Source organism: Athene noctua, chromosome 21, assembly GCF_965140245.1.
Source record: "Athene noctua chromosome 21, bAthNoc1.hap1.1, whole genome shotgun sequence".
In the NCBI taxonomy this organism is placed as follows: Eukaryota; Metazoa; Chordata; class Aves; order Strigiformes; family Strigidae; genus Athene; species Athene noctua.
In genome coordinates this window covers 5,456,474-5,472,653 of record NC_134057.1, presented here as the reverse complement: position 1 = coordinate 5,472,653, position 16,180 = coordinate 5,456,474, and the positions used below count along the sequence as shown (strand labels likewise).

The window sequence follows — 16,180 nt, the reverse complement described above, 5'->3', positions numbered from 1 at the left end:
AAAAGTGTTGTGATTTGTTTCTTTGCATTTGGTGAAATGGGCTGGCATTTTTGGGGGGTCACAGATACAGTGTCACTGTAGCAGTAGGTGAGGAGGGAGGGAGGCAGTCAGGGAATGAGGGAGATTCAGTGAATGTTGTCCAGCTATAGGTAAAATTATACTTTCTCTAGTCCAAGTCCACTGCTTTGGGCACTCACTGAGGGCTTATCCAGAGCATTTCTCAGACTTGTCAAGTGGGTAGCTTGTCAAGGGATAGATGTTTTTTTGTTTTTTGGGTTTTTTTTTGTAAATAATAATAAAAAAAGACCTATTCCTATACATGAATATGGATGGCCTGTTGGGGTGAGAGTGGGAAGGGAAATCAAATGTCAGCTTTGTCCCAGCACTGCATCCACTCTGTAAAGCTGATGTAAAGATAAAAACACCAGAAGTTTAATTAATATTTTCCCCTCTCTCATTGATACTATCATATTGCAGGTGTATACTGAAGGAGCTGTAAACGTGATGGGTCATGTCTATCTGAGAGGGGAATGCCAAAATAATTTTGGTCTTGTTGCATACTTTTTAACACCCTCCAGGTGCCAGTCCCTTCCCCTACCCTGCCTTATGCTTCGTCTACACCCTTTGTCCAAGGGCCTCAGGCAGCCCAGGCACCTCTAGAGATGGTAAAAGGTGCTTGCTGTGAAGAGAGAACAGTTTTGGTAAGAAACGTGGTAAACATGGGTTCCTCCAGAAAACCCTTGCCACTGGCACAAGGAATTTGCTACAGGAAAATGGACAAAGGGCTCCAGGCTGGAGGTCTCTTGTGCAGGAGTTGAGGACCCAAATCCTGGGGAACTTGAGGAAGCAGGAGCTTGCTGAAGGAGTGAAAGGTCCTTTCATCCTTGATCTTTCCTGACTGGTTAGACAAAAACAAAAGACAGAAAAAAACCCAAACCCCAAAACTCAGAATTCTTATTTTTGTCTGGAAAAGGATAGGTTAAAACCCAACAAAATACAGACCAAAGCTATATTAAAAAAAAAAAAAAAAAATGGGGGGGACTAAGACTGTTTTGCTGCCACTACATTTTCTTTTCTCTTTGTTGGGAAGGATAAAGGCTGTTTGGAGAGGAGGGGAGAGATGTGTGAAGAGTCTGGCACATCAACAGTCAAAGCTTCCCCATAAATTCGTTATTGCACATCAGAACAACTTTAAAATAAATCGTAATAGTGGAGAAAAGGGATGACAGCAATGCAAGGTGTGATATATTAAAAGTAGTGAATTACAAGGACTCTTCAAGGATGTAACAGTAAACTGGTTCGTTTTTTATTGGTTTGTGGACAGGATAAATGGGGATGGAGGCAATGGGGTTGCTACCTTACTGGCATCCATTTTCTCTGGGCTTGGAGGTGAGATGGAGCCCCCAGCCTCAGGCATTTCAGAAATACCCGGGTTCCCTTCTCAAAACCACCAGTGTTGTTGATTCAGTTTACTTTTCTGGAGGGTTGGTTTTGTTCTGAATTTGCTGCTTGCTGTGCAGGTGTTCTGCTTGCCAAGGGTTTCTGTGCACCTGGGAAGTCCCCGGTCCCCTTGGCCAGGCCAAGCCCCACGGTGATGCTGGGCCATCTGTTTAGCTGTGGGACTGGGACCGCTGCCTGCGAGGCCATTGCAGAGGACTGTCCTCATCGTTGCAGGCTGCGTCCTCTCCTGGGAGTGAAAAAAGGCTGTCCTCTGCTGCCACAGAGAGTTGGAGAGCAGGGACGTGTGGAGGGGATGAGACCCGCGGGGCTGAGTTTTAGCACAGGCATTCCCTCGGCGGGGGGGGAAAGGCACCTTATGGGGTGAGCTGGGATCCTGGGGCAGCAGCCATCTCTGGCGGTGGCTGTGTGAAAGCATAAATAAAGCCCCGGTAGGGTGCCGAGAGCGGTTATTGGAACGTAAGCGGTTAATGGAGCAGATTAGCTGGTGATGGACAACTTCGTCGTAGAGGGGAGCTCTCTGCAGGAGGAGAAAATGGATGGCGGAAGGGCACGGAGGGAAAGTCTGTGAGGGTCTGAGCAGGTAAACAAGGAAGATGCTTTCCTAGCAGGCATGTCCTGAATACTTCAAAGCAGAAAGTTACGGACGCTGATTTGGGAGCTGCAGCTGATTCTGGAAACAAATGGGATAAATACTGGCATGAGAAAAAAAAAAAAAAAAAAAAAAAAGTTGAAATGCCTGAAGGGCACATCTGCTGTGGCCAGCGATTCTGCAGGAAATGCACTGAAACCAGAGAGAGATGAGGAAGCTGGACATAAACACGGTTCCCAGTGAAGCCAAATGAAAGCCATGGGCCTGAGAAGCACCTGCGATAGCGTGCCGAGAACTTGGCTTTCTTTCCTTGGCTCTCCAGTGAAGTAGCTGTGTTTAACGCGGGCCTGAGTCCGGCTGTGCTGAATGAATTGTAAAGGTGTTTTGCGTTCTGAACTCGGAAATTCTGCTCTAGAGACTTTTCTGTTGCTTTCAAGTGTGTGTTTTCAGAGCAAGGGAGCAGCGCTGTAGGTCTAAAGCCCAGTCTGTTAGTCTGAAATTTGAATAATTGCATGGTCATTAAATTTTGCACAAAAAGGAATTGACTCTAAAAGCAGCTGATATGTTATCACGATTAGAGCAATAGCAATGCCTTCTTTCATCACAATGAAGTTACATTGTTAGAGAGCATAATTGACATTTTTTATTGAAAGATTAAGAAGAATTTGTTTACAGCTTGCAAACAAAGAGGTTTTAATTCAACGAACTGCAGCAGGAATAAGCAGTAAGTGGCATTTTCATCTGCTGGCCGGCTAGAGCTTTAGCTGCAGAATGCTGTGGATAGAGAAGTATGAAGGAATTTGCAGCTCAATATCTGCCCAGTAAAGCGTGCACCACGCTGGCAAATGCCAGAAAGCTGACGGGGAGAAACCTTGAGTGCAAAGAAACAAAGGGCTATAGTTAATATTAGCACCTTTTAGGAAGACACTACGGTTTTTGGAGATCAGCTTCATGACGCCTGTTGTGCAAAGGTCAAGGTATGGCATTTCTGAGGATGCTTTTGCCACGGAGCCCTCGGGATAACACCTGTCAACTCAACTGGGTGCTAAAGTAGGTATCTGGGTTATTTTTGTTTCTCTGGGTTTATTGCTTCATGGTCTAATAGACTCAGGAGCTAAGTGGTACTGGCATTTCAAAGTGGCATGTTGTGATTGGAAGGGGGTGCTGTGTAAGTGTTTGGAAAGCAGATCCAAATGAAGCACATCGTCACCCGAGTGTAGAGAGGCTCTTCTGGTCTTTAAATATATTTGGGATCCTGTTTGTGCTGGTGGTTGTGTCTTACTGTCCAGACTGCTCTCCAGATAAAGCCAAGGGTATGTGAAAAATTCAGTTTTATTTTTAAGCGAATTCCTCTTTTGCAGTTGGAAATCGTTTGCATTTTTATTGTCCCAGCTCTGGTCAAAGTTTAAGGAGTCCAAGTTGAACCCAGTTGTTTTGAATATGTAGTGCTGCAGAGAGAGGCAAAAAAAAAAAAAAAATCCACTTAGGGTACTTGGGGTGCTGACAAAGCTTTGCAAGGAGGGTGCTCATCCCACCACCCAGGACAGCATCTGTTAAACCACGTGCAATGACACTGCTGTGCAGGGGGAAGGAAGGGGTCGACCAGCCTGATACCAAAAAGCATGAGACCTCCTCACCTACACCTTACCTGCATCCCTGCAGCTTCGTGCTGGCGACCTGAGTTAGTAGCATCTGATATTAAGGGCAGGTAATAAACCAGCTGAGGGTATTTCTGGGTCTCGAATGTTGACTGATAGCCACAGACTGTTGTTGCCATTATCTGTCCAAAACATGGTTATAGATAAAAGTTGTGATTAAAACATTTGCTTGTGTCGATGTCAAATGTCAAAGCAGAAATATCTGTAACCCTGCTGGGTGACAGGGGTGCCCTGAGTGAGACCACTGGTCTGTTGATGCTGGGTCAGGTCCCGGACGGGACCGGGGAACTCATGGCAGCTGTCAAAGAAGCTAGCAGGGGACGAGTTTTAGTGGCCGAACATATCAGGGCTTTTGTGAGGATACTTTTGCTTTGCCAAAAATTCTATCTTCCTCAGGGAAGGGAGGGTGAGACGGGTGGGACGGGGTTACGCATTGCCGCAGCGAGTACTGTGGACTGCTGCTGAAATCTGGTGCCAGAGCTGTCAACCAGGAAGCGCATAGAGCTGAGCCACCTATTTAAAGCACTGAGATGACAAGAAAAACTAGTTTTAGATTTTTTAAAAAGTGATTCTCCATCACCCATCTCTTGTAAAAGAGATGTCAAGCCAGACTCTCAGATTTACTACCAGGAATGGGTCAGAGGGATGGAGAAACCTATTGAATCACAAAATAAGAATTTTTTTTTCTGACACATATGTGAATTTTGGAAAATTGTTTATTCCTCCTCTACTTTTTGTCTGCGTGAAAATCTGAGAATGAAAATAGGGCTCCAGAATCTCTTCTAGGTTTGTATGTGACCTGGTGTGGTGGGTTGATGGTGGGTTGACTGTGGCTGGCTGCCTGATGCCCACCCAGCCACTCTCACTCTCCTTCCTCAGCAGGGTGCGGGAGAAAATAGGAGAAAGAAGCTGGTGGGTGGAGACAAGGACAGGTGATCACTCACTGGTCACCACCACAAGCAAAACAGACTCCGCTCAGGGAAAATTGATTATTATAGATTTGGATGGTGAGAAACAAAGACAAAACAACACCTTCCCCCATGTAGAATGGTTACCAGTGTGCACCAGTATCCACCAGTATGGATATCTGTCCCACCACAGTCTCCCCATGGGCTGCAGGGGAGCCCCAGCCCCTCCTCACAGTGACCCCTCAGCCCCCCTGTGTGCAGGCACCCCGTACACCTGGGAAAGACCCGGGAGAGCCAGAGTGGCTTGAGGGAACAAATGTTGGGGTGGGGAGAGAGGAGGGCCCTGAAGAGGCCACGTGGATGCCCCAGGACCTGGCCAGGGCTGGCCTCGCTGGGCTTCTGATCCTACCCTAAAATGTTTTCTAACAACAGCCTATAAAATTGCAGAAACCAAAATTTTGCTCGGATGCGCTGCTTGTATCTTCTTCCCGTCTCTGTTGAGCCAGATTTGGACTTTGGCCAAAAAAAAAGTTATCGCCAAATTACAACAGAGCAGCTCAAAACCTGTGGCTGCACCTGGACGATGCTCAGCTACAAGTCCAGCATCTGTGACCGCCTTGCTGTATTGATTTTTAACGTGAATATTTTGTATTTTTAAGGCTTGGTGCGTTCTTTTAATTAGGATAACAAACTTAGCAGGATTCAGGTTTTTTATCGCACAACATTTGCTTGCTAAGCCATCTTTCCCTGCACACAGCAGGAGTCCCATGGCACCGCTATACTTGGAGCCGTGCAAGGGCCAGTGCTTTGCCAACACATTCCCCATTTCCACTGGGTGACGCTTGTGGCCCATTGCCCACGTGTCCCCAGTTTCCCCTCTCTCTTGGGGTGATGCTAACCACGGGTCTGCATCTGCTGCATCCCAGCTGCTGGGTGGGTTTTTAAGAGAGCACCTGTCCGTGGGGTGTGGGGATTTCAAAGACATCCTGAGGTTGTGGAGACAGATGTGACAACCTACAATCCTGCCTCCTTTCTCGTTGACAGCCCCCTGTGATGACAATGTGACGTGGCAAGAGCTGCTCCTGCTATGGCCACGCGGAAGGAGCCAAACGCCCTGGACGTGCCAAGCTACTGCTGCTCCCCGTTGTGCAAAGTAAGTACCTGCTTCACAGCCCTTCTGGGCTAAAGGGTGGGGGTCATGGACTTGCTACTGGGGAGAGCTCTGTATCGTGAGGATATTAACCTGGCCTGGGAGGAGAGTCTCTTACCCTGGGTCTTGCTGGAAAAGAAGCACAAACCTAAAGCTTCTGCAGTTAATGCTTGCACCCCTGTGGGTTTGGGACTTGCGATGCAAACTGATTTTTACTGGCATCAAATGCTGGATCGAGGAGAAAGTTGTATACTTAGTGGCCTCTCAGCCTGGGTTGAGAGGTAGTGCCTTGTTTTGTGTTAGTAGATAACCAAAAGAGAGAGGGGCAGGCCCCGTTCTCTATGCCGAAAGTACAAGCTCGTCATTACGGTTTTACTGCTCGCATAGCAAAGATGCACTAGAGTTAAAAGGCACCGGTTTGGACACTGCCATTCAAACGTTCTTGGGAGAGTGCTACCAGTGCAGAGAAATGAGCTGTTTGCCAGCGGTTAACTACTTTTTGCAAGGATAAAGCATTGGCTTTGTTTTTGTAAGTCTCCTCACACAGCGAGTGGGTTAGAGCTAAACTTTGACAAACGAGCTCTCTGATCTGTGAGGAGCTGAAAGCAGATCTAGGAAAGCTGTCTCTTTACAGTGCAATAAATTAGCTTATATTTTCCTTAATTTAAGTAATTGTAACTGCTTCATCACTTAAGTGAATTGCTGGTTAGGCAGGCATCCTTTAACTGGTATTGAACTGCCTCTTCTCAAGAGAAAAGATTTGAATCGAACAACTGCAGATACTTTAAACTTACCACTTGACTTCTGAAATTTCCAACCAGTTTGCACTCTGTATTTTGTCCTTTTTTCAGTGTCATTTCTTTTAAAGTTTTTCACTAGCACTGGAGACTTAGTAGAGTATCAGAAATCTGCATTTGTGCTCATTTCAGTTTGCTGGAGTCAAGAGATGTTTTATGAAATGAAACAAACGCTTCACCTCCTGGTTGGGAAAGGTAACTCATCGACGTGTGGTTCATCACCATAACACCACCAGCCTTATAAACTGAGTTTGTTGATATGCTTCTGTGTGCATATAAATGTGTGTGTGTGTGTATAGTCAGCTTTATATGTATATGAACTGCACTAGAAAAAGTGATTGCTTGATGCAGCAGTTCTCAGTGGAAAAAACGTTAAACTAATGCAGGGCCCCAAGTTGAGTCAGAAAACTGGGATGGTTATTGCTTTCTTTTGCATGGACGTAAAATGAGTTGTAATTCTGTCACTGGGGAGAGAGAAGTTGCTGTGCTGAATATGCAGGACAGGAGGGGAACGAAGAAAGCGATGAGTTTGGATGGGTTACACTTGTATTTCATTTTTAGTGTGTAAGGGAAAAGCAAAGTGAGTGGACTTGCATGCCAGGTGCCCAGGGGTGTGAGCAGTCTGGATCTTTGTTGGAAAACCGCAGTGGGTTGGAAAAACCTCTTGACTTAATTCCTTGTAACTCGTGTTAATACAAGACCCAGCACCTTGCATGGACAGGAACGTGTTGTATTCTGTGTTGGCTGCTTACTGTTAACTTGCCATGCTTTAACCACACACTTCCTTGGCTGGGATCGATGGGTAGCAGCAGCATGGCTGTTGGCAATGTGGGTGGACACGGGCTTATGCCTGCACTCCCTAGAGCTATCACTGAGCCAGACATGTTGTCATGGCTGGGGACGCTTCTCTGGGGGCGGGAGATGCCTGTAATCATCCACAAAGCATTTTAGCACAGCAGTGACTTCACTTTCTCTGCTGGGGAATGGAAGCTTTGGAGGAAACCGTTCCCTGGTTTACCCATGAGCCCCACAGCAAAAGGGGCTGTCTTTTCCAGTCAGTCCCTGTGCTGCTTTCAGGGATGCCTGCAGCAGGCTGTACTGTGACAAAGGCGCCCCTTTGTCATAGCTGCTGCATGTTGGAGCTCTCAGGTACACTGCTAAGGGGAAGGAATCCTCATGGGACGGTATTTGGGGTTTCAAGTTGCTTTCAAACATTATAAAATACCAGAGAGTAGATTCCTCTCCATAGGGTAGGGAAATGCCTCTCCTTGTCCCACTTCACCTCCAGTCAGCAGGGGAGGTTTGGACACAAACAGCACCGCTCATCCTCTCCGTAAGTCATGACCCTTCATCTGTGCTGCCTTTAGTGCCCTCTCATGTGTATTGTTTTTTTTCTCTCTTGAAACAATGCATAAGAAACCACTAAAGAACACAGAATTATTAGCAACTTCCTCAGCTGCACAGAATAGCTCTGCTGTGTGATGCAGGAGCAGAGCTCACGTTTTGTGATGGTGTGACTCCAGGGAGCTGTTTCCTCTTTTCCCCATGTATCTGAGGATTTGGGTAGAGAAGTGTTTTGCAGTGTAGCTCATGCAGCCCATAGCTTTTGGAAGTATCGCTTAACTAAAGCTGGAGTTTGTGTTTATCTGAAGATGAAGCTTGTGTGTTTATCTGCTTCCTGGTTTGCATCTCTTGGTTTTGTGGGGGTCGTGTTCTCTGCATCCCTCTGATGCTGAAGAACAGCAACTACTTTAAAGAAATAAAAGCAAACACAGCTGCCCGGTGCTCAGATGAGGGGAGCTGAGACATGGAGCATCTCCATCTGCCCCAGGAGCATCTGTTCCCGTGTGAACCAGTAGACAACACTCCTTTGCTGGATTTGCTTCCTTCTCTACTCTCCCCTCATCATGGCCGTGGCAGTTTGTGATCTTTGGTTGTGTAGTACACAGCTTATGGAAATACTGCTTTGTCTTTGGAGGTCACTGGGATTAAGTCTTGAAAGCCATAGCCCTGCGTAGTGTCATTTGGCCCTCAAATACTCAGCTTGGTGGATGGTACTAAAATCCTTCTGAAGGGACTTTATTAAAAAATAACTTGCCCGCTGCCTGAAGCAACTCCTACAAAATGGGGCTGAATCTCGTCTTTGTGCCTAAAACATGGCTGGGTATTGCAGCAACCCTCCTGAGAGGCAGGGGACAAAGTATGCGGGATGATTTTTTATGTTACCCCGAAGATGGTGCGGACTCTGCAGCCTGTCCCCTCCCTGGGGGACCCGATGAGGACTGCGCTGGGGCTGGGCACAGACCTGTGTGTGCTGTGCCCTGCCAGCTGCTGTGGCATGTGCTAACAGTGGGGTGTGTATGGCGGGGACGCTGCCCCATGTACTGCCAGGCATGGAAGATGCTGATAGCTTTTTAATTCAATTATTTGAATGTAAATATAATTTTTAATTTTGACAACATACAAAAATAGATTTATGTGTGTATCACATAAAATATATGCGTATACAAATATAAAACAAAGTGATACATTAAAAAGAAAAAGCAGCTGTTAGCACGGTCCTCGGCCTTTGGAGGGCTGCTGAGGGGCCAGAGGTGGCCAACCTCTCTCTGCCCACAGTGGCCAGAGCAGGGTCCGGCAGTCTTACGCAGGCCCTGGCTTCGAGTCCTGCCCGTGTTCGGGTTCAGGCAAAACCTGCAGCGACAGCGGTTAGCTCGGTGAGACGCACCGAGCCTGTCCTGGCCCTTTGTTTATCCAGCGCCTGGCTCCATGTTTCCCGGGGGAACTGTTCATCTTTTGGAAACATACTCCTGGCGTGCTGTACCCGGAGCACAAAAACCACTTTCTGAGTGCGTGCTGCTGGGTCCGCGCGTGGCGTGGCCTTCCCTGAGCGAGGAGCCAGTTCCCCTCGAGGCACCCCTAGCTAATCTTGTTTCTTAATAGAGGAAATGTGAGGGAAAGCCTGGTGGCTGGCTCTGGGGTAGTGCCTGCCTGCTGGGCCTCCTGGCAAGGTGAAATTGCATAATGCTTTTAACCTTGTTCCGCTGAATTGCTTATCAAGGCAATATCTCTGCTGCTTTTAGGTTTTCTTAGCAGCTTCGGCACCAAGTTCAGCACAAATGAACTGATGATCGCTGCTGTGCAAACACATAGTTTCCTACCCTGGAACTGGAGCTTCAAAGGCTACTTACACATTCCCTTGTTAGTCAGAGGCGCTGTCATGAATTTCTTTGGGTTTTTTTTCCACTTTGCTTTAAGTATACTGAAAGGAAAATGCAACACAGAGAAAAGTGGATCGATCGTTTTCAGACACTTAAAAGAAAGAACAACAGACACAACTGCAACTTCATAATTTCCCTACAGAAGTAGAAAACATCTGGCAACTGTGTGCATCAAAACTATGTGATGGACATGATTGAAACCAAAATCCTGTCGCTGTCTCAGAGTCAAAGCTAAATGCAGACTGGCATAGAGCAGTAAACTTTTAAGGAAGAAATAGGCAAAGCAGAAAAAGCCCCGCACCTGGCAGACCTGATGCACTGAATTACTTCAGTACAGTCAAACCTGGACAGTAACATTAGAGCATAATCAAAATAGCAGCAAGTCATCGGGTGTCACGTTCAGCCTCTGGTAATTTGTCTTAAAGGACGGTGGCTTTCAAAATAGCCTGATAGCTGCCTGGCAGCGTACATTAGATACTGGTAATTAATTGGCTGCTGAATTGATCTCTTCCAGTGAAGCAGAAGGGAAAACCCAGGGCTCGATGGTAAGGAAGTACGAGAGACTGGCAGAGGCAGGGATACGAAGAGCTGGCTGCTTGTGCTGGGCAGCTTGTGCACAGCTCCTCCCAGCCCCCCCCAGAATAACTCCTGTGTGCTCACTGCTGGCCTGGCAATGCAGAGAGGGCTTGCAAATGGTTTGGGTGTCCGTGGGGATATTTAGCCTTCCAGTTCTCTGGTGGGAGGAAAGCTCATTCATCCCAGCGCTGGTTACAGCATCAAAACTGGTCACGCGCTCTTACTTATCCTTGCAAGGAACAGTTTAAAAATACTAGAATTTTAAACGCTGCCGCTGTTTTGCCTTGGATGAACTGTTACTTTTTCTCTAACGGCTTTTAGGCTGTAGAGTTCATTTTTCCTGAATGCCATGCTCAGCAACGGAAGACAAACCAAATTATTTGCAATACTTTTTTAACCGCCCCTTAATTGCTTTCGACTTTGACACATGAACCACCTCCTGCTTAAGTGTATACTTTATTCTTTAAATTATTTGGGGGTTTGTAATGTGTGTGGGGTTTATTTTCATTGCACAGAACCAAGAGGGCTTCAGAGCAGTGATGTTTTGAACTTCTTGCTTTTTGTAGCTTAAAGGAAACCTGAGGAAGTTGTTTCTGGTGAGTTTTGAAATACTCTGTAATATAAATGGTCAGTGGAGCCAAAAGCCACCTTAATGATTTGTGACGGTTTTAATCCACTTCTAAATCACAATTTTGGCAGATGAAGAAAACAAAGTTGCCCTACTCTTGCATGTTCTTAAGACAGGTGTCATTTAAAGAGAAGATCCATTCTTATTCATAGCCACTTTGAATACTTGGATTCTCCCAGACTCTTAGTTGGCCGATTGAAATTCCCTGACAGCCAAAGGGGATGAATTGAATTGCTTTCTTTTGGTCAAAGACTAGCTGTGAACAATTTGAGTATGTGTCCAAGTGTTTTAGTGGAGTGAGTAAGCATTCCTGCAGCAAGGTAACTGAGAGGAGTATGGTGTATTTAAACGGTGTTTAGGTGTCTGAGCTGGAGGGGATAGAGAGTAAAACTTGTAAACCTCGTGTAAGGGCAGCTCCGTGAACACAGAGCCTGTGGGAACTGAGCAGTGCCAAGCCGTGTTCATGCAGCACCAAAAGGCAAATGTAAATGCACACGTGCAGAAAGTGACTTTTTGCTTCTGAATTTTGACACGGGCTGCTGCAGGGCAGCTTTTCAGTGTGGACATCTCTGACCATTGGCCATGCTGGGGTAGCAGGAACAGGTTTTGGTGTGGGGTGAAAGGTCTGCCATTCCCTGGGAGCAGTGGCTAATGGCGGGGGGAGGGGGGGATCTTGGTGTCCCAGTTTGTGCTTGTTAATGGGGAGGGGGTTTGGTGACATATATCCATGAGGCAGAGGAGAACTGAGAATGTCAGCCCAGGGGTTTTGGCCTTCTCTGAAATAACCTACCTGGCTTTAGCTGCCGTGTGCGATAGAAATGAGTTCAGGCTGGAGTGTGTGTGGAAAAGGCTACTAAACCAGCCTGGGCTTTTCAGGGAAAGGAGACCAAAAACCAGCCAGGTCTGTCTTACCTAGTGAAGCAAAAGCTGAGGATGTATGTGGTTACTTTCCTCCGTATTTATAGAAACTGAACACCCGGGAGTGAGGATAGCAATTTCAGCTGAAAGGCAAGGTCTAGCAGATGACAGATGGATTGAAAACAGGAGCGAGCCTGGGCTGGGAATTAAAGATAGTTTCTAACCGTCAGAAGAGGAGGAGCGTGGCTGAACAGCGAATTACGTCTGAGTGAGAGCTCGGCCAGCCTGTGTAAAGGATGGGGTGACGTTGCCGGACGCTGTCGGGATGCTGGTGCTCAGCCCCATGTTTCCGTGCTGCCGTGAGCTCCGACGGCGCCCGGTCGCAGGGCAATGCTGCGGTGCCTGCAGCGAGGCAGCCTGCCCGCGTCCAGGAGAGGAGCGCGGGCACGTTTGTTTGCTCCTTAGTTTGCCAAACAAACGAGCAGGAGTAGCACATGCAGATCAGTGAAACTCTTGATGAAAATCTCTCTGAGAATGAGCTTCAAGCTAATGTGGTGAGATGGAGAAGGAAATCCTGCCCACCCTGCCTGCAGGGACTAGGGCAGTCTAAAGGAGGATGTGTCTGCCAAAGCAGCTCATGATTTTGGCCAGTGTGGCCATTTAATTAAAGTAGCACTGAAAAGGAAGCCGGAAACTCAAGAAACAGGTTTTTAATCACTTGGACTTTGGAAGACAATCTCTATGCAAATCACGCCTCCAGCATCACTGATTGCATGGGTGTGTGTTCCTGTCCCTGCGGATGGACAGGGCGCAGCCAAAAACCCCACGGGCTGCTGCCACGTGTCACCTTGGCATCTGCGTTTGGCCTTTGGCTTTTGGCGGGGGTCTGTAGGTGCTTCGCTTTTGTGGATGGGGGGCCCTTGGAGGCTTCACAGTGGTGGATGCCTCCTTGGGGTGCTGGGGGATGCACTCTCGTGTGGCAAAAATGGGGGTGGCACATACGGGGAGGAGAGGTCCTGTCTGTCAGGTGTTTGATGTGGGGGTTTTGCTAAAGGGCTATGACTGTGGGATCCCCAGAAGTACAACTGTGAAAGTGATTATGTGCTTTTTGGGGACCAGCAGCTGGGTCCTGCTCGCTCTGGAGGAGGCACCACACCCAGGCAGGGGATGCTCGGTGTTAGTGGAAGTTCTGGCAGTTTTACTATTTTTTCAAACATTTCTGAGTGCAGAGGCTCTTCTGGAAACATCTTCAGTTTAGGGTTTGGGGTTTTTCTTTGTTGTGTGGTGGGGTTTTTTTTCCCCAGCTTGCTCTTCCCGTATCACAGCAGAGTTCAAGGAGTGGCAGGAAGCCTTCAGCACCCTGTCTCCCAGGCTGCTGGAAAAGACCTTTTGGGGTACGGCAGAGCATTGCCCCTCTCCTCCTCCTCCTCCTCCTCCTCTCCCCCCCCCCCCAGCTCTGCCTGCCAGAACTAACACCGAGAGCGCTCCGTGCCGCCCCGCCGGCACGTCCTCGGGGGGCTGCGGGCGGGGCCGGGGCCGGCCTGGAGGAGGAGAAGGAGGAGGAGGAGGAGGAGGAGGAGGAGGAGGAAGGGGAGGCGCTGCGGCGGCGGCGCGGCCATCCCGGCGCCGCATCGCTGCGTGCGCGGAGCCGCCCGCTGCAGCCGGCAGGATGATCGCCGCCCAGCTCCTGGCCTACTACTTCACGGAGCTGAAGGAGGATCAGGTCAAAAAGGTAGATCGAAATCCCCCGTGGAGGGCTGCGTCCCCCTGCGCCCGGGCCAGATCGCTTTTTATGATTTTTTTTGTTTTGTTTTGTTTTTTTTTGTTTTTGTCTTGGTTTTTTTTTGTTTCCCCCCGCCCCCCGTTTGGTTTTGTTGCTTTGTCCCCATAGCGACCCTGCTGTGGGGAGAAAGGGGACTACACTCGTTTTTAAGCCCAGCCAGACGGGCCCCCAAAGCATCCCCGGTGGAGAGCGGAGCCGGTTTTGGGTGTGTGAGGCTGCCGGGTGTGGGTGATGCACCCCGGCCCGCTGCGGGTCAGGCCGCGGAAACGGAGCTGGGCATGAGGCAGGAGTTGGGGGGCTTTGGCAGTGTGGGGGGGTGTGTGTGATGGTGGCTTTTCTGGGTTTGAGTAGGCACCAGCATCCCTGGAGGTGTCCCCTTCTTCCCCAGGGTGCCTGTGGGCATCTGTCACTCCAGCATGGGGGTGACGAAGATGAAGAGCATGTAGTTTTTGGATTATGTGTCACTGCAGGTTCTGAATTTACAGGAAGTGGTTGTCAGTTGTGCTTAAAAAGAGGCATTTCTGTGGGCTTCTTTTCCTTTAGCGTTAGGCGACTGGTGCTGGGTGGTTGGTGTAGCCCTGTGATTTAGCACTGCCACAAGGAAATGGGTGCAGAGCACAGGATAAATAAAAACATGGCAGTTAGGTCCCGGCTGAGCATATTGCAGAGCTGTAGGCAGTGGAGAGCCTGGAGCTAGGGATGTGGGGACACAAATTGGGAAAATAATTGCAAATATCCCCAAGCCGGGCTTCCCCTCAGCCATCTCCGGCGGTGCTGCGCGGCCCACCAGGGGGGGGTCTGGGCGCCTGCCGAAGGCATCCCTGAAACCTTGTGGGGAGGCTCAGCGACAGCCTTAGCAGAGCTGGTCCGGGTGGTCTCGGGGCTTGTCCCGGCAGGAGGAGACCACCTTCCTCCTCCCTGGGGCTTCAGCCCTGCCCGGGCAGACCTCAGCTGTTGGGTGTGGGTGACCCATCCTGCCCCCCTCACCCGTGCCCACTCCTCTGTTGGATAAAATCCGAGACAGCACCCCCGCGTTTTCCCCCCATCTCTTTCTGTGGTTTTAAGATATTTCGCTTTTCCACCCGGTGGTTCTCGCCAGGAGCTGAATCTGCACCTTCTGGCCCCACGAACGTGGCTCTCCCATTTCCCCAGGCCCTTTATTTTTCCTTTTCCCGGAGGATTTGTAAGTGGTGGTGCTGGCACCAGGCGTGCATGCCTGGGTAAGGCCTTCTCCGTCTCGCCGTGCCTGCTATATTTAGAACCCCAAGATAAGCACAACTGGCCGGGGAGCTGCAGCAAGGCCGTGTGAGGGAGGCGTGGTGGGAGCGTGCAGGCACCGGGGGAAACTGGGGTGTTCCTGGGGGGTTATTTATTGCAGGCTGGTTTGGCACCAGCAGGCTCCTATTGTCTGACAGCACGGGAAATCGTTGGACTGGGGAGCTCTGAAGCATTCTTATGGATCAATCTGGTTTTGACCGAAAAAGGAAATGAAAAAAAAAAAAAAGAAATCCGATTAAAAAAAAAAAGCAAGCAGGCTATTGGGTTTGGAGGATGTAAGACATCTTTTCCTGTTTATATCCTTTGGGAATGGACACTGAGCCCCCCTCACTTTTGACTGTCCTGTAGGGAGGGTTTCTGCGACAGTCAGAGGCTCTGCCCCCTGCTCTGCTGCCCTGGAGCCAGTGGGCTCCGCTCTCTGGTTGCCCGTGGGGCAAAGGGATTTTTTTCTCCATTCCAGCGTGCTGCTTGCGAGGTCTGTGCTCCATCTCAGCGTGCCGCTTTCGGGAATACGTGCCTGCATGGTTTCATTTCAGGTCCCTCCCTCTCCTCTCCCGCTTCCGGAAGAGCAGCACTTTCTGCTGGTACGTGCTTGTGGCCGGGGGCTGCTGACCGAGGCGTTGCCCCCGCTCGCCACTCTGACCCGCGGGGCTCCTGGCCCCGGCGGCCGCTCCTCTGCCTCGCCGGTTCCCGGCGGCGATCGGCGTTGGGCGGCACAGGTGTCAGGTCACCTTGAGGATGCTGCTGGGGGCCACGGGAGGGGTGTGAAAGGCTTGAAAGTACCGACGGTGTGAACCTGGGAGTGGATTTGTTACCGGGTCTCCACTGCACCAAGGTTGATCCTTCTTCCCTTGTGACCCCGTTTCCTTTTTTTTTTGGATTCCCATCCCTGCCCGGCACTTAATGCACAGGTGGGAACCCTGCCGGGGGGGGGCGCAGATGGGGCTGGTAGTTTCAGGCCCTCGGGATACCCTGGGTCTAAGAATAGTGCTGCTGCACCGGTTTGGCTGGATTTCATACACCCCCTTAAGTTTGAGAGTAATTTTTTTTTTTTTCAAATTTGTAGTTTTTAGAACATTTTTCAAGATGAGTCGTGGCAAGCAGGAGGAATGGGGAGGGTGGATATGTAGTGTCGAAGGTGTGGGTTTGTTCATCGCGCTCTGGCAGCCCTGTGGCCCTGCAGCCCCTGCGAGGGGACATTTTCCAGTGAAAAGACTTGTGCAGGCACTTGCACGTGACCCTGCTGTGCAGGAGCAATGTGTGATGCCCTGTA

At 49.3% G+C, this 16,180-nt stretch overlaps 1 protein-coding gene across 11 annotated transcripts in view; it reads left to right on the top strand.

The window, feature by feature from the left end:
• Positions 1-2,783: 2,783 nt before the first annotated feature.
• LOC141968932 (hexokinase-1) overlaps positions 2,784-16,180 on the top strand; it is a 48,903-nt gene continuing 35,506 nt past the window's right edge. For 4 of the 11 annotated variants that reach the window (XM_074924200.1, XM_074924205.1, XM_074924197.1 and 1 more), the window contains exon 1: positions 13,441-13,578. In XM_074924200.1, the coding sequence (XP_074780301.1) occupies positions 13,516-13,578 (63 nt within the window). In that variant the 5' untranslated portion in view covers positions 13,441-13,515. Of the gene's footprint in view, positions 3,101-5,660; positions 5,770-13,438; positions 13,579-16,180 lie in introns of those variants that run through there. The other 7 variants (XM_074924201.1, XM_074924202.1, XM_074924199.1 and 4 more) reach the window with 4 other exon arrangements.